This window comes from Clavelina lepadiformis, chromosome 4, assembly GCF_947623445.1.
Source record: "Clavelina lepadiformis chromosome 4, kaClaLepa1.1, whole genome shotgun sequence".
Classification (NCBI taxonomy): Eukaryota; Metazoa; Chordata; class Ascidiacea; order Aplousobranchia; family Clavelinidae; genus Clavelina; species Clavelina lepadiformis.
In genome coordinates this window covers 17,960,643-17,979,279 of record NC_135243.1, presented here as the reverse complement: position 1 = coordinate 17,979,279, position 18,637 = coordinate 17,960,643, and the positions used below count along the sequence as shown (strand labels likewise).

The window sequence follows — 18,637 nt, the reverse complement described above, 5'->3', positions numbered from 1 at the left end:
TTTCCTTATTTAGGCCAGCATTCATTACAAGTTGTTAATTATTCAAATTTAATGATATTTTTCGATTGACGAATGCAGATATGGAAAAATTAAACGATATAACTATTTATGACATCATAAGTTCTTATGACTTGGCTCCTCAGTAAAAATTTAACAACCAAAGCGGCTCTCGGGTTCAAAAAGATTGCCCACCCCTGGTATAAGACAATAGAAGTGTGAACAAAGGTTTAATTGCGCTCAGCGGGAGTCAGCCTCTACGTAACAAAGAATGTTCAAACTTATTAAAAAGTGTAAAACGCATTAGCAACGATACTCTTTTAACCGGTTAACCGGCAGATTTATATCCGGATATCAGATAGAAAAAAACCCTGCGGTTAACCGGTTAACCGCTATCCGGATAATCCAACCCTACTGGAAAGTGTAGGGAGCTTTCTGAAAGACGACTTGGCAGAAATAGGAATCGCCTATGACATCAAAAGGGAGAGTCCCGAGCATCTAACTCCTTTTTCAAGTTGCAAATTCTTTTTCGGTTAACAGCTTAAAGAAAACCGCCATTGCCAACAAAAAGAAATACAGGTAAAAACTTCTATCACCAAACCGAACTGCTATAGCTCTGTGTGAATGCATGGGTTTACTTTATATTCGGCAATAATAATTAACACGCCACACAAGATTGTAGGGTTTAAAGAGGAAGCGCACAAGACTGTGCGGCAGAATCCGCCACAATTGTGACTGATTAATTATATTATTAGCATCATTCAGAAGGCCTAGGCGTTAGAGACATTACCTTCGCTGTAGTTGTTTTGTAAATTCGCTTCTAATTTGTTTCACAATAATTAACTTGATTTGATAACTCATCTGTCAAGTGAAGTAAAATTGCATGAAAATGGAACTTTATTGTTTCGATTAAAAATTTCATGTTAAGAGCACAATTGGATAAATTAAAAAATGACACTAAATACTATACTTGAAATTCAAATTAGTATGAAATTTTTGATTGGCTATGTAGAAATAAGCAAAACAGAAGGCATCGCTAAAATAAGGTTACCCTCACCATGAAAGGGATTGAACATATGACTACGGCTTTTAACGAATAGTGGCTATTTAAGTCAACAACTACAAACAAGCAGCCACCGCATACTTATTGAGTTAGTATTGCAGACTCTGTTATCATACGATTTATACTAAACTAATCAAACCAACAAGATACCAGTTGCATCAAGTACGGTTAAACACAGGAACTGTAAGGTATGGCAACACAGATAAAAACGGGCACACACAAATAGATACACAAAACGAAACTTAATTTTGGAGTTCAGTTTGGATTATGGAACTTAAATATGATTTGAACAAATAAAGCAGAATTTGCTTGTATTCACTTGTGTTATTTATCCTTACCAAAGGAAAATATTAAGTGACATAATATAACTATGGACACTACCAGAAAGCCTACTTTGTTCTACAGATTTTAATGACATGTCCCGCCCAGGTCAATCAAGTTCATCAATATCAGTACAGCACTTTTTTGACACAAATTCACCAGTATAATTATTCACAAATAAGAAATTATCTTCAAACCGAGGCACTTTTGCTTTAATTAATGGACTTTTAGGCACTTGTGTGACGGACTCGTGCATTTCATGATATGACCCAAAGTCAAAGCAATCATCCACTGAGCCAGCACTAGAACTACTAACAGGACTATCAGCACAAAGGACTTCCTTTTTAGAAGACGGAACACACATTTCAGACTTCTGCGAACTGTCCAGTTCTAGGGGAGAACCAATTTCTATCCAGTCCTCCGGTGATTCAAGCCGAGGTTGATTACTGGAATCTTCAGCATTTGTGTAACTAAACATGGGGTTGAAGGTGCACTTGTCAGAATCCAGTACAGTTTTATGATCTTCTCCACTGGTCTGTTGATGAAGGCATTTTTAAATTTCTGTTCCCACTTCACAATTAGTAAGAGGTTATAGCAAAATTTGTGATTTAAATAAGGACATGTTTATAAAGGTTGGATAACGAAGAACTAGTTAGAAGTGTTGAAGTGGTCAGAAATACTACAATAAGACACTTACGTCATTGTTATCCTGTTCCCAGTTAATGTCATCATTGAATAACGCAGCATCAGATTTAATGTTGGACTTGTTGGAACCTTTCAGAGGATCAACGTTTTTCTTTGTTGTGGTTGAAAGACATAACATTGGATTTTTCCTATCTTTGGTTAAAGCCACCTTTTCAAGTACAGTGTAATTCGATCCCATATGATGAGATAATAGCCTGGAAGGTCGGGCTTCTTGGCTAGTTTCATTATCATTGTAGTTGTTTAATTTACAACTATTCTCATTTAGTAATTTTGGTGGTGCCAAATCATTGTCCTTAATCTGCGGCAAATGATGTTCTTTCAATTCTGATTCATTTTTGGTTAAGATTTCTCTTGCTGATGTCGTGGTGTGAATGAGATCTCTCTGATCACTCTTACCGTTACAAGTTGCACATGCCACTTGAGATGAATGTCCACATTGACCAGAATCCCCTGTGACAAAAACATGGTTAATTGTAATTTAAAACAGCCACGAACCTGTCTTGTTTGAAGTATTGTACATAGCAGAGAATTACCATTAAGTGTTTCCGCAAGTATAGCGCACTGCTGGTCACCTTTGCATGTCTCTGGGGGTGACAGTGGTGATGTAGTAAGGAGACCATTACAGCCCAGTATTGCGCCTTCAAGGTCACGTATGGAGAAAAGTCGATAAACGTGAGTGAGCAGACCAGGAAAGCATAAGAAGAAATATTGCTGCGGTGAAGAAACTGATGCCTGATCTTCAGGCACTGTGTACTGAGCACTAAAACAAACAAGATGAGTATGTTAATATTCAAAATACAGCTTTCTGTGTATAGAGCATGCAATTTACTGTAATGAAAAACAGCAAGGAAATACAGAAATTTCCTGACTAACTAACGTCTGACTTAACAATATCCGCAGATGCAAATGACATGCGCTGCATCTTTAAAACATTTGTAAAAGTGGTGCATTGTTAATATGAAATGCTTTTAAGTGAATGTTTCATGTACACACACACAGAGAGAAAATAGGGTGTGAACACTACTGTTCCAAAAATGGTCACTTGTGTCTGATTTGCAAGTTGGTCAACAAAGCATGGATCGCTTAGCGTTTGATTTGCTTTGCTTTATTAAAGAGCTGTTATAGGCTTGACATGTCAACCACTTTAATTTCTTGCCTCTGTGGTTCGGGCTACATAGATATATGCAAAATGAACAAGTAAAACAAATAAACTCAGTAAACTTAGTGAGATAAAAGCAGTTGGACCGGTAAGGATACTCCAAAAAGGTTACAGTACTTCATGGTAACATAGTTGCCTAGCCTAGGTGACGCTGAGTGTATTTGGGCTAAACTAGTCTACACAGAGGTACAAGTTATATGGCCTAAACAGCTGGACAGTACCAATGCTACATTCAATGTCAATATCAGACAGTATAGTACAGTAGCCTACTGCTTTTACATCAAACAAATTTCAATCTTTTAGCAAAAGAGATCTACTAGAAAAAACGTGCCTTAATTGATTGCTAAAATGCAGTTATTATCCCTCAGTCGGTCACCTTCCATGGTGATTTGCCCACAAATATAACCAACCTCAGATTTAATCTTCAGTTTTGGATTAACTAATGTCCTTCCACTGTACATGTAAAAGTATAGAAAAAGATATCAAAGTAACATGCTTACTAAAGATCAGCATTGTGCATGCAGTCATACATCAGAGTGAGAATCCCTTTCAGAGACGACATATAAACATCGGGCACATCAATCAACTTGGTCTGGCTGTAATTGGTTGCGAGCAGTCCCTGTTTAAATTGAGTAGGTTATATTTCCTGATGTTTTTCTATAACTTTTGGGCTGGATATATTAGAAGTTTTCGGTACTTACAAACATTGTCTGTTTATCAAAGACATTTATAGCAAAAAAAATCTCTGAAATCGGCTTAAAGGAATAAATTACATTTTCAATTTTTTCCAATTCTTGCAAAATATTTCTCCCACCATCAGTATGTCCACCTGATAACGCAGCATCGGCAAGTGCTGTCACATAATGCACTCTTTGCTCATTGGTCCAAAAGCAGGGGTGACTTACAACCTAGTTAAAAAGTTGAATTTGTGAAATCTTCAATCGATTAACGCAAATATGTTACAAGACAGCATTTAGAAACAGTATCATACAATACCTCATCTATCACAAGACGTTTCTCTGGCTCCTTGAAGATCATATTCTTTATGAGATGATGGGTAAATGAATCAGTTATTGGCCTCAGGTTGTACCTGGAAAAGATCAATATTAGATATTGGGAATTGAGAATGTTCCCAGAGCAAAGTGAAATATCTGCTGTAATGCAATGACCAACACTGTTTTGTTGATTTTATGACCACTACTAATGGTCAAATAACTTTAAACTCCATGTTGTGGTGCAAGTAACAGATGCAGATGCCACACAAGTGAACTATAGTATAGCAGTAGTGGAAGACGAGTCAAAGTTGGACACAAGTTTCTCATGTTTTTGTGCTTGTGCTTGCTGTGTAAAGGCTATTGTACACGCAGTACAGCAGTAGTAAAGTAAAAAGTGTTTTACAATCAACATTTTTTATTGATGAGCAGCGGACCATGGATTTTGTAGGCCATGGTAAAGGGGCCACAAATCATGAAAGGTGGAGAACCACTGGCCAAGACATCTGATTAGTTATTATTTCATGTCAACTCAGTTTGCTCTGAAAACATTGCCAATGATAACGATATTGCATGAGCCAAACCCTGTTAAAAGAGGATGCTCACATGCTATATAAGAGTAAGAGGCATTGTGTACTCACGTTCCTCTCATGATGTTGCTCAAACACACTCCTGGAACTGTGTCCGGATCACCAAATGGATGACAACCGCCTGTCATGACGTAAAACATGACCATCCCAAGTGACTACACAAAAAGTTTGGAATTAGCGAAAGAAATTGTAATATTTGACAAAATAATGAAAATGGTAATGTAAGGACTATCACAGAATAGTGTTAATAGTGTTATCCAAAAATGAAATCTTCTTTATTAGCAACCAGAAAAAACAAGATTAAAAGCTGAGTTAACGATGTTTTAATTTCTCAATGTTTTTTAAAATCTAATTACTAACTGCAATGTCTGACTCCTTTGTAAAACAGTCATCTGCATCAGTAACCATGGCATCTCTTCCAATCCAACACATGGATGACGATTCCAGACTCTGCGTGCATTTTGTTGATGGTGAAACGTTACGTCTGTGAATCCCATAATCAGCAAGGCGCAGTTTGCCATCAACGTCAAGGAACACGTTGCTGGGCTGAAAACAATAACTTTCTAATTAAGGTACGTTAATACAATAGTTTTTTGTAATGTGAGCCATAGAAATACGCAATGCTGAAACAAGATCACAACAAATGCTACATATACATAAACATCAAAAACATGTGATGTAAATAAACACTATTGTGCTTTTAGAGCATCTCAGAGACAATTACGACAATACATATTTCAGGATGTTCCACAATTGACAGTACCTTAATGTCCATATGTAAAACGCTATGCTTATGCAAACTCTGAAGTCCTTGGGCAAGATCAAAACATGCTTCTATTGGAGTTGAATGAGGAAGAAAACTAACCTTCCTCCGTATAATTTGCTCTAATGAGTATTCTCCAACTGACTGAAGCTGCAGCAGAAAAGACAAATTATTAAATCACAATATAGGAATAACATGATTGCGAAAGAATAGGTGATTGTGAATATCAGCATGTTTCAGTTTTTGACAATGTTTGAATTTAAAAAACACCGTTTAACGTTTTGACACCAACAACTCCCTCACAATTTTTTTTGTTTATCCAGCAACAGACCAGTCAAGTGAGTTAATCACCCTATCATCATCACAGAGTTGCATTGCACTAGATTACTTTAGCTTATCTGGCACCGTTCTATTGCTTTCATTCCTACTTTCTGTCGTTTAGGAAAAACTTGAGAGATGAAAACTTGAAACGTCAGAGATGCTGCTATTTCGTTATGTGCAAAAGATCTCAGTTAATCTGAGTGCTGGGGCATAGAAGTCATAAGATGATCAGCTATTATGGACATCTCCTGAATTACAGAGAATGTATGAATTTTTTCATAGAATTTTCCACCAATTACTTCCTTGACATTAAAATCTGCTTCAGACCAATGATCCTCTGAATTTGATATAAAGTTTAAGTGTTGGATTCTAGATTTTTTCTCTCAACGTATCAGCAACAACATACTTTGAAGATTCAGAAGGCAAACAATTTCCATCTTCAAAGACACAACTGTATGGAAGCTTTTATTTTTCAGTGATGGGTTTTTGCAATACTACACTTGCACTTACACTTACAAATGTTAAATAAAATCGTTAACAAGTCTTCATAAAAAATATCACACTTTTCCATCTTTTTTTCGTGTAAGATTAAACTTCTTAATCATTTCCTTAAGCCTAGCCTCAACTCTTATAAAGTTCACAGTGGGAAGGCTTGCTTTCATCCAAACATCAGCAACATCTTGGACAATTATCTTTAACATCATTGAAAGCTGGTGTTTTCCTAACAAACTCTGGATTGTTTTCATTTAGGCGCGTACTTTCAAAATAAAATCAATTTATAACATTCTTGTTAATTGGCAAAACACTGCCAGCAAGCTTTCCATATTTAATATAAGAACTGGATAAACTGGATCTGGTAAGCGTGACCTTCAAAGTAACAGATGACTAGGGCACAAACCACCTAGTTGGTTACCACTAAAGCATCCCAACATAACTATACATTATTTCACTTTTTAATTACATTTAATACTGTCATTAGTAACCTATTCAACTGTTATGTTGATTTGTATGCAAAATACAGGTATGTCAAAATTCAGGTTTTTCTCAAATAACTTCTTTTCTAAAGTAGAAATACAATTAAAATGAAGTGTACAAAGTGGTTATGAGAAATCAGTCATTCACCTTGATTGTTGCTCTAGCTCAATTGGTGAACAAAATATCGCCAAATTGAAAAAAAGCAACCCCACCGAAACTTTAACAAGGGAGTGCAACCTCAAAATGACGTCATAGATAAAAAAATTAGCACTGTTTCATTGCCTAAAATACTGCGTACAGAGACCCTAAGCTTTTTTAAATTCAAACATAGTGAAAAATGGAATATCCAAAAGTATATATGTAAAAGACAGATGCATACCAAGTAAACATGGGATCGGTCTTTGATTACAGCATAATATGGATTGATTCCTTCGCAGGAGGGCAATTTCACTAAGGTATCAGTAACACTTTTTTGTGCAAGCAAGGGAGCCCTTTTCGAACTTATTTTCTTCACAGACAGCTCCTTTCCTTTTCCTGTTAGACCGAGGTAGCCATTGCTGAAGTCAGGCCTGGATGAAAATTACAATAAATGCTCAAGGTAACTAATATTATTGTGCCATAAAGCTGCAAACAAAGCAAATAGCACAGGAAACATAATTTATTAACAATGTACAAGAACTAACATGTTTCGGACATGAACACATGTCCTTCATCAGAGTGAGATACGGAATGTGAGAAACGACTGTAATTATATTGTTACACTATTTCCGCTGTTACCCGATCAGTCAACGCTATTTTTTTGCACCATGCCTTTCGCAACGTCTGCCACCACCACAGCCTGTTATTTTAAAAAATGCCTTTGCACCTATTACCGTTTACTGCATCTTCTTGTCCGGAAACTCTAAATATCACGTCCTTGTTTCTTGCAGTTACTTCCGTACGGAGTTGTTATAAGTATTTAAACAACCTTTATTTTAACATTTACATTCGTTTCTCACTCTGATGAAGGACATATGTTCATATCTGAAACATGATAGTTCTCGTAAATAGTTAATAAATTATGTTTCTTGCGCTAGTTGCTTTGCTTGCAACTTTATGGTATTCAAAGTCGACATCTAATATTCCTACGTTATAATATTATAGTAGTCACAATTTTCTAGCGAAATTTTACCCAGAGCCTAGGTGCAAATGCTTCTGGTTGTCACAGAAATAAACAGTTTCATCTTCGCCATCAGCATTAGTCCAGTGCAGTTGCTTTAACTTTTCAGTATCCATTTCCGAAAGATCTTCTAGCCTCGGTGCCCATCTCTCGGACAGGGATTTCCAGGGAATATTTCCATAGCAGTCCTCATCAAAATTGTTAGGATCGCTGTTAGCGAAAGCTGTGGTACTACAGTCACTTACTGTTACATTGTTGTGATCATTTTGCTCTAAACTTGAGTTAGTCCTATAAGCTTCTGTTAAACAATCACTCATTTTGCAAAGCAAATTTCTTTTTAAATTGCTCTGCTTCGGCTTTATATCCTTAGGTAGCTTGCAGGGAAGTTTGTCTTGGTGCTTTGTGTTTTCGTAAAAGGTGAGTGGATGCGAAAAGTGCACACTTTTCCTTGGGCCTGTACTGCATTCGGATGACGAGGAGCTTTGTCGACGACGACGAGAAGCAAGCAAAACCATCTCTCTCCATCCGCTTGGGGTGTATCTGTTAGTTGGAATATTTGGGATTGGAAGTGGAGCTTCAATTTCCTTCACAGATGAAGAAAAAAGATGACTTAAAATATTTGCTTAAAATTTTTTATAAGTTTTTTCCTTAATTCAATTATCAAAGACATCTTACTGTAACCAACTTCAGGTTTTACCTGATTCATTTTAGTATCCTCAGCTTGGCTTTCACAACCCTTTTTCTTATGGGTATTCTTCTTTTTGTTTCTCTTCTTTCTTGAGCCGGACTTTTTCTCACTTGCTTCACCAGAATCATCACTGTCATGCTTATCTCCAGTGCCATTTTGCATAATGGAAGTTTTGTTGAAACGTGTAGAATCCGAATTATTTTTCTTCTTTCTTTTAGAATTGGATTTTGGCACCTTAAAGTCACCAGATGATGCGGACATATCTGCTGCTGCCAGATCGAGGCTTCCTTTTTCAATCTCCTCTTGCATACCAACCAACTTCTCTACAGGACAGCTCTCTTCTGTGGTGCTGCTCATTGGATGTTTCTTCGTTTTGTTCTGTCGTTTCTTCTTTTTATTTCCTTTAGTTGGGATATAATCATCAAGAAGCAACTCTTCTTCGAACTTCCTCCTCTCATCTTCTACCAAATTCCTTTCCGCTTTCATCATCTAAACACGAAAGTAAGCAAAAAGATAATAAACGTTTCACTAAAATGTGGATTACTTGAGGCTAGTGGTAAAAGTTTTTATCATATGCTATCTATACTTTATTATGATATAACATGATCAATCTTCAAAAGATTTTCGGATAAACTTAGCAGCTCAAATACACTTGCAAGTCCCATTATTTCTGTTTTAACACTTCTTGGTGTTTTCCAGGATCTATGGAGTTTTAACTCAGAGTGATGTTTTTTATTAACTTAATGGTTGCATAAAATTATATTTTTGTCCTCATTTATATTATAGTTTGAACAGACCGTCATATGTGTAATTGCCTATAGCATATACTCTTTAAAATGATCCCAAACAACATTAATACACATTTCATTATGTCAGATTTTTTCTTATGAAAAGTTAGTCCCATAGGCGCCTACTTCTGAAAATATCTGGGGTGAGGGAGCAAAACGTTAATAGTATCAAGTTAGTGACTAGGTTTAAAGTAAATTCCTTTATAAATATAAGTGAATAGCAAGAATTTCAAGGCTTTAAGCTGTCAATTTGCATACCACAACACACTCTTAAATTAAGCAAAACAAGTTAATTTAGGTCTAAAATGCATTTATTTGGTAATATAAGCCTGGAACATGCTTGCTTTGTCCGCCTTATGATGTTTTAAACGATCCGTTATGACGTCATTACAGGAATTGTTCGTCCCCGTTGGCTTTAGTAGCTTTAGTAGTTTTGAAACGGCTTATTAAACGTTTTGGGTGTTGCATTTAGTCACATCTATTAAATTTTTAAAACGTTAAAGTCGAATTAATTCGATAATCTTAACCTCCAGCATTTATATGTAAACGAATACTCAGGACAAAATCAAAATTGGTATGATGTATATCAAATGGAATTATAAGGTTAATAGAATACTCCTCCATTATTTTTTTAAATTTCGGTATCACATCAGGGGATTATATGTATCATTGCTGAATCTTATTGAGTGCCTGAATTAGGCTTATCCAAATGAATCTGGTTTTCCAAAACTACTGAATTGTAAATGATCATAAAGACTTGCTGGACAAATTCCTGGGATGTGCTGCCCCTTGGAGAAAGCATCCCTGGTTAGTCCCATTCTAAGTGGTTTGAAGTGGTAAAAAAGAGAATGCAAGTACGGTAAATCTATTCGATCAATTTCCAACGCAACTGTTTACTACTTCAACTTAAAAGCAAAGACTGGGCATCTGAACAATAGACTTGATGACCAATACACTTGTAAATAATAACTATGTTTTCTACGTTATAACTAATTTGTAGATTACTATATCACTAGATGGAAAAAAATATGCATTAAAAGTGGAAGCAGCAAATTACAAATGCTACATGCAAGTTTTGATAGAAATCTAGCACTGTACCTTCAAACATCGCCTTATATTGCGGTTGCTTGAATTCTTAACAGTGATTGGTATTTTCAAATATTCATCCATTTCTTTGCAGAACAGTAGTTCTCGATTATTTTTACACCTGCAGAAATACATGTTCAGATACTTTGGTATAAGAAAAAATTATGACTGACTTGCTGAGCTTATAAGTACTTCACTTGCTGCACAATAGCATTACATCAATAAAAAAACCACAATTGAAAAAAGAAAGTTAAACTGGTACCTGTCCACTAAATCCAAATGGCCATGCTGAATAAATTTCACCAAACATTCGCCAGTAATTGCAATACCGAAGTCAAGCAACATATGACAAAGTGATATATCGTCTTCTATGCACCTACCAATTGAAATTTCACATTTCACTACATTCATACAATTTGGTGCCAAGTTAAATCTGGTAAGCAAAAAAATAATGTACACTGAACAAACACTAGACAAAACAGTAAAAGTTTTACTTATTATTGAAAACTGTCAGTTAGTATTACAACTATTATCACCAATTTATCCGAAAAACAAAATTGCGGGAGTTACCACTATCAGCACATCGTTTGGAGAAAAAATTTATAGATTCACACCGGCAACCTTTAGCTGTCACTAATAAGATGTCTAGTGTGCAGTCACTTACACCATGTCTATTTAACATTTAACAATGGCTTGTCTGAAGTTTCACCTCTAATGGGAAATATCTCTCCAACTACAGTACTTAATACTCATCGAATTGTTTTTCGGATATGTTGAAAATTATTGTAGCACTGACAGAAATGTCTGGATATTATTTAGGTTTTCTACTGGTTGGCTCCACTATTTGTTCAGTGGGGAATGGTAACTCCCAAAACTTTGCTGCTAAAATAATGCAAAAATATGATAATTTTCAGTGAATTTTCACCACAAAAATAGACTGGGTATCACTCTCACTCATTACTTCATTTGAACGAAATTAGGCCAAAATGAATGAAAATGTCTCTTTTCTGATAATGCACACTGGCCCAAGTGTCGTCAACGATAAAGATACAATGGAGGAACACTGAAAACAAACTAACTTTAGAAAGACTTTCTTCTCAAAATCAGAAGTTCCCTGAGAGAGATTGACAGAGGGTGAAGATATATCTTGGTTTCTCTTCCATCCGGATAGCAACAGCAACCTGATCGTAAGTTACAATAAAAAAGATAAAAATTGTGTAGCATAATATTAATGGCTGCCATTGGCTGGCACGGTAGCTTTAGAACATACTTAATGCATTGAAGGTAAAAAATTACTTCAATATTTTATTGTAATTCTACATGTATTATAATTCTATGTATGTAATTCTATTCCCATTACACTGTTGACTAATTTGCTTCAGGTATTTCCAAAATTCTTATGCTACATCTACTGTATGAAATACTAGCTTGGTGATTGATTATCACGTGCATTGAAATATTCGAAATAAAAATCCTATGATATGATAAATAGTACACACAATTACGTTTAAATTATGAATATAAACCTTGCGATATATGAGTCATTCTTTGCGCGAAATTGTTGCTTCAACAAGAAGAACAGGAATTGCCATGTACAATGTTTATGAGCCTTCATCACATCACTTGCACTTTCAACAGCAGCTGCAAAAATGGAGATTATAATAGTAAACGTTACGTTACAACAACGTCAATTATGTCTTTCGGGCAAAATACTATTGTATCAAAGTATCATTGCTGTTTTGTATTATTATTAAAACATCAAAACCCAAAGACAAAGTGATCAACTGCCAGAAATTAGCAGCTTCTTCATTTACCATCTTCATATTCCAAGGCATATTTCAGTAAGCGTGCGATCTTTCCCATATCGTCAGCACTCAAATTTAGAAATTGATCTTGAATATCAGCTCTAGAAATACAATCATATTAATATGGAATTCAAATTTCAAGAAAAAGCTAGTCATGCACTTGACATTTTACCTAACATTAAAATGGCCAACAAAATTCTGGAAAACCTTCATCAACTGCATTAGTAAGTCACTCAGTTTGCGCAAACAAATACTGGGACAACCATGTGATAATTCTTCAGCTAATCGTTTCAGTAAGTCTGCCCAGTTGAATAATTTTACAAGATTCTGGGCAATCTGCATTAAATGAAAATGTCAGCAAAATATCCAACAAGATTTTCTGGTTGTGTTATAAATTCAGAATTATAAAAATATGTGTTTATAGGTTTCTTAACTAATTGAGCAAAACTTATGCAATAATGAACAAAACCATGCAAAAATCACAATACTGGTTGATATTTGTAATCTACCAATTCAATTATGCAAAGAACATAACATGCACAACAATAACAGCTCAATGTACATAAAAACCATTCGAAAGGCAATTTAACCAACACAATCAGTCAATCACTTACATCTTTTTGGTGCATTTTGCTAGATACAAGTATGCAATAAACTGTGGATACAAAGTCTGATACACGAGACATGTCAAATGCATTGCACAGTGCACTAAGAAAGTTTTGTTCAAAGAAGATAAAATTTGGTGCTTCTGAGGACAAACTGCAGTAAGTTCCCACGCTGTAAACAGCAACTGGATTGGCAAATACTGTCAATGAACAGTACAGCTGAAAAAACAAACACATTTCTCTATAATGACAAGAATTAGTCGATTCAGTGAAGTAAACTATACTTACAACTTCATATAAAACATTCGGCCTCTGGTTATTGCTACCATATTCAAGCAAAAATTGAGCTACTGCTCGATACGATGCATTTTCTGGGCTATATATATTGTTTGGATAAGCATTTCTCAGAGCTTGGGTAAAAACCTCCCAGTTTTCACATAAGACCTTATCCTGCAATAAAAATTGTTATATTTGAGGTACACATTGAACAACTATCATAAAATCTGGCATATACAGCCATCACAATGTAAATATGATACCAATATACAGCAAACAAAAAGTTTGTACCAAGTATAGCTTACCCCAGCCTTTGCAGTGTAAACACACTGAGCACCAGCATCCAGCAAACATTGTGTGACCTTTAGATGGCCTTTCCTAGCAGCCAAAAAAAGGGCGCTCTCCCCAAGCTAGTTTCATCAAAATATTATCATTTTATGTATAGTTCCAACAAAACACATGCTCTTAAAATTAGTTATTGAATGTACGCAATATGCATATACAGGATATACAAATAGCAAACCTAGCCAATAAACTTAAGTAATAACTTGTAAATGCCTAGGCTCTTTTGAGAACCTTTGGAAAGGTTAAAAAACAGCACCAACTATGCCTCTGCTAAAACTGGCACTGAATTAAGGCCATGTTTTATGATTTATTAAGGTTGGTAAATATAATATATGTATTTCTTGACTATTTCGCTAATTATTGATGCTTTGCTAAATCACCTACCAGAGATCAAGTTAGAGGGAAAATTATTGTAAAAAATGGAAGGGAATTACAAAAATTGATGGTTAGCCTCCATGGCATAAACGTACAAAGCCACAAGTGCAAATGTTGTGCATGTAGGCCTATGTCATATACCAGTGCTTCTTAACCTTTTTTTGCGGCAACCCAAATATTAAACGTAAATTAATAGCGATGCTGAGGCGACCAAATTTTTTTACCCAAAAATGGGTATTTACAAATATTTAGCCTTGACTCGAAAGTAGCTAATTTAAAGTCTCACAGCAAATAATCATCACCATGCTTCTTCACTTGTGTTTCCGCAACAATCCAGTATGATGTCAACAAACAGTCAATATGCAATGAATAGAGTAAGGTATTCAGTTATCGAACGGCTTTGTGGACTAGTTTAATTGGCGACCAACTTTTGGGTCGCGTCGCAGGGGTTGAGAAGCACTATAATATACTAATACATCATACATACTTTGCACCGATGGTTGACTTCGGCACCTTTCTGTATAAGTAACTTGACGATATCCAAATGCCCTTCATAAGCAGCAACACATAAGAGAGATAAATCCTGCAAACATAAAATTGAAATTATGTAAGTTATAACTGATTTACCTACATAACATAGTTTTTCTAATACAAATTTTGCATTTAAACTATACAATACCCAGTGATGAATGTTGATCAACTTGAAAAGTACCGTATAATAGACTATTACTATGCTATTAATAGCTTTTGCTAATGCTTTCGCATATTTGTTTGCTAGAGATAAGAGAAAGATTATTGAAAGTATACCATTAGCTACTGCAGTCGAAGTTAAAAATAAAAAACATTGGCAGTGTCCATTTCAACGGTTACCGAATTTGGAAAGAGCTACTTCGGTAAACGGCTATTATGCCAGTCAATGAATTAAAGTGTATGCTAACTTCAACTAATTTTTCTAAAGTGTAAATTAGCCTAGAACTAATCCCCTCTGATCCAAACTGTCGCTTGTCTTGATTAAATTACTAAGCTAGCCTGCGAATTGAAATAAACGCTATTTTCCAACTAAAAATCACATTTTTTTCCAAATTCTAAATTAATTTGAAACTAATCTCCTTCGATCCAAACTGCCATCTCTCATGACGAAGTTAAATTAAAAATAAATGTGAACAAAGAAAAAAAATAAAACATCGACAAGGATCGAACAAGAGGTCTCTAGCATTCAACGTTAACCACTACGCCACCACAATGCCCTTTTCTTGCCATATAAAACGAGAGTCATAAACTCATAAGCAAACATCTGCCGGTCAGGGTACTGTGATTCTGCAACTTTGGTGGACGCTGGAATAGTCACTTCGAAAAGCATTTGGCCCAAGTTTCATAGGAGTTATGGTCTAATACTCTCCCAATACTTGATCCTTTTTACGGTGCTTAATTCTTTACATGATTCATGTACGAGCTATGGGTATAGCGACAAATAAATTTTTTATAGGGGTGCAAGAAATAAAAAAACTTGAAACTCTTGACCTTTTAGATCAGTGGTTCTTAAACTGGGGGGCGCGCCCCCCTTGGGGGGCATGTAACATTTATAAGGGGGGCGCGAGAGATGACAAACTGTCTATTATTTACATATGAGCTATGTCTAAACATGCTTTCTTGACTTTCGCTATAGGTTCATTTTTACTAAAATTTTAAAGTGTGTCACGATGGCAATTGTATTTTTGAGATTTGGATTCTGAAATACGTCAATGGTTACGTCATAATATTTGGTGTCTCCGTTTTGAAGCATATTGTTTTCGTTTACTCATTCACGCACTACTAGCTCGACTAACTGTTCTCTTGTGTTCTCTTTTTGCGGTGACCTGTTTTTCTCACAACGGGGGGCGGCGTAACAAGAAAAACTTTTACAAATGTATCACTTGTAGAAATACTTAATTTGCACTAAATGCATTTTCTTTAGTTTTACAATTATCATGTATACAGGAAGCCAGATGTTTTTGCTACTAACCTATTCAGTTTACAACGTATAATTTTCGAGTCATTAACGATTGAAAATTTGTGTGCAGTGTCGGCCACACATAATAAAAATAGTAATGTCGCGCACCTGGTTTAAATAGGGTAAAACCAACGTCAGCCAATATTAAAACCGTAAAATGAAGTAAAACGTAAATTTAGTATTGATTTAATAACCAGGTATTTTAGTAATTAAACTAATTGTATTGACACAAAATGAGTGGAAAAAAGAGAAAGTATGACCAAAATTATCTGAAGCATGGCTTTATAAATACCACAGTAAACGGAAAAGTTGTATGGCAATGCGTGATATGCTTAGAAAAGTCGTTTTCAGCGTCATCTTCATGAATATAAAGACAAAACCAAGGAGCAAACTTGACTGTGAAGCCGACCTAAGATGTGCATTATCTTCTACAAAGCCTCGAATTAAACGTTTGGTTTCCCAAAAACAACTACATCCTTCACATTAATGAAAGTTAATTGAAAATAAATTGTTGTTTTGCTTAATGCTTTTTTATTTTGCAATGAGGTGGGGCGCGAAATTTTTAGGTACCGTCAAGGGGGGCGTGTGCCAAAAAGTTTAAGAACCCCTGTTTTAGATTATATATATTTTAAAAAATAGATCAAGCATCTACATCTTACCAAATTACCACGTACAGGCGTATATAGCCAAATAATTAAGTTACATTCTGCAAAAAAAATTTGAAAAAAAATCATCATGAAAAACACCACTTACTTTTGAAACAGCTGAGTCTTTCAAATTTACTTCTTGAATAATGTCAGGACAAACACCAGAACTAAGTAAATCTTCAATATTTTTTATCCTTCCACGTTGACATTCTTCAAATATTGTCTGGTCATTGTCACTCATGCTCAATTAAAAACTACTCAGAATTCTGTGAAACATAAGCATATATTATATATTAGTATTATTGCTCCAGATCAAAACACCTGTTGTTTCTAATAAAAAAAACTTCATCAGAGTCTTTATGCACATCAATTTAACTTTATGACATAATTGCAACAACTTATGTCATAATTATTCCTTCTGGAAGTTTGCTTTCAGTGCGCCGGAAAAATGCGTCAATGAATGAAATCCCCAAATTTACGCCACGCCAACCAATATATAGGATTTAAAGTAAGATGACAATTCTGTGAAGGAAAATTGGCAAAAAAAGCAAAGTGGAAGGTTTGACAGTTGCACGCACAAGATTATCAACATGCAAACTTTTTTCTTTGTGTTGATTTACAAAATAAACAAAGAAAAGCTGATAGTTTTAATGCCAATTTATAAACTGGTATAGGGCTGAGAACTTGTCTTCAATTTAAGGTAAACCCCGACTGGAAAGGCAGTTTTTCACAAAAATCTTGCATTCAAGACAAAAAATTTTACGTGGTGGCGTCAATTCTATGTTTATTAATATTATATTTGCTTTAAATTAACCAGTTTTTTGTTTATTTATTATAAATCGGTGTTAAGATAAAAAAGTTTGGCGTGCACATTGATGAATGTCGTGCGTATTGGTACCACACTTTTCACTATTAGGACTATGGAGGTCAACTACAGTGGTAGCAACGTTTAGGCTAGCCTAGTCTACTGGTTTTAAATTAGCGATATTCTCACTCAAAATTTCCAGCGCAGTTTATCAACTCTATTTTGTGGTTATTACATAGCCTACTGGCTGGTCAAAATATAGACATTGGTACTAGACTAGACCCCAGCTACTCAAACTGTGACGTTATCTGGTTGTGCACTTCTGTGTTAGACCCCAATTGACAATTAGGAAGAAATGCATCCGGGTTACATAACCTAGTAACAAGTGCACAGGCCTAATTAGCTTTCAAACCTAGTTAGTTTTGTGGCGGCTTGGCTCGCTTTTGTAAAATCCTTACGTCTTTCGTAGAAATGTGTTTTCCAGAACAATTGGAGTTTTTAAACTTTCAGTCCCGCCACATCATTCTTATGAAAGAGTTTTCCAGCTAGTAAATGGAGTTTAAAACTTGCCTTTTCAGAACACTGCAAACTACCGTTGGTATATTTGAAAACTTGCTACGAATAACTTCGTGTGAAAGCTCCTTATTTAGTACGTTACCAGGTCGCTTCCAAGTAACTGTTTCCAACTTAACCAAATTTAATTTGCATTGCAAACACACCGATTTTCACGTTCACACGCTTTGAAATGTTCATGCCTTTTTTGTCATATATTTCCGCCACATCGCAGCACGTGTTATAAGCTTGAACTTTTGTGTGAGACTCCCTCAGAGCCTCAGAACCTCAGTCACAGACGCGAAGTTATAGACATATGTAATACCGTACTACTGTAGTTGTGGTGATTGAATCAGTAGACATCGTGTAAACAGTCACATGACTTGTGTTCTCGGTTATTTGTAATATTGAGAAAGTGTACAGCACCTACAATAAAAGCCTTTTCTGGCAAACGGTATTTGTTATAATATAATACGAACGTTCGGCTATCAGAAAGGTTAGAGAATTCTAACCGCACGCAACAATAGAGTCAGATACTAATGTAGTAGGTTAACTAAGTCAATAACGTAACGTAAGCTAAGACCGATAAACTCTGCATCTGTATCTGCATCTGTCGGCATCAACCTCTAC

At 35.4% G+C, this 18,637-nt stretch overlaps 1 protein-coding gene across 2 annotated transcripts; it reads right to left on the bottom strand.

Annotated features, from left to right (window-relative positions):
* Positions 1-876: 876 nt before the first annotated feature.
* On the bottom strand, positions 877-16,912 carry LOC143452640 (uncharacterized). 2 transcript variants are annotated; one of them, XM_076953684.1, is made up of 23 exons: positions 16,757-16,912; positions 14,501-14,596; positions 13,599-13,703; positions 13,306-13,467; positions 13,027-13,236; positions 12,585-12,748; positions 12,422-12,513; positions 12,134-12,248; positions 11,687-11,788; positions 10,870-10,983; positions 10,620-10,728; positions 8,743-9,222; positions 8,058-8,629; positions 7,266-7,455; positions 5,591-5,740; positions 5,188-5,373; positions 4,879-4,982; positions 4,242-4,335; positions 4,019-4,153; positions 3,746-3,864; positions 2,620-2,846; positions 2,079-2,536; positions 877-1,916 (listed from the first exon to the last, which is right to left on the bottom strand). In XM_076953684.1, exons 1-23 carry the CDS (start codon positions 16,889-16,891, stop codon positions 1,491-1,493), a joined length of 4,545 nt encoding a protein of 1,514 aa, XP_076809799.1. In that variant the 5' UTR covers positions 16,892-16,912; the 3' UTR covers positions 877-1,490. The 2 variants fall into 2 exon arrangements, with proteins under 2 accessions (XP_076809799.1, XP_076809800.1); XM_076953685.1 differs by having other exon boundaries at positions 2,659-2,846.
* Positions 16,913-18,637: the final 1,725 nt, after the last annotated feature.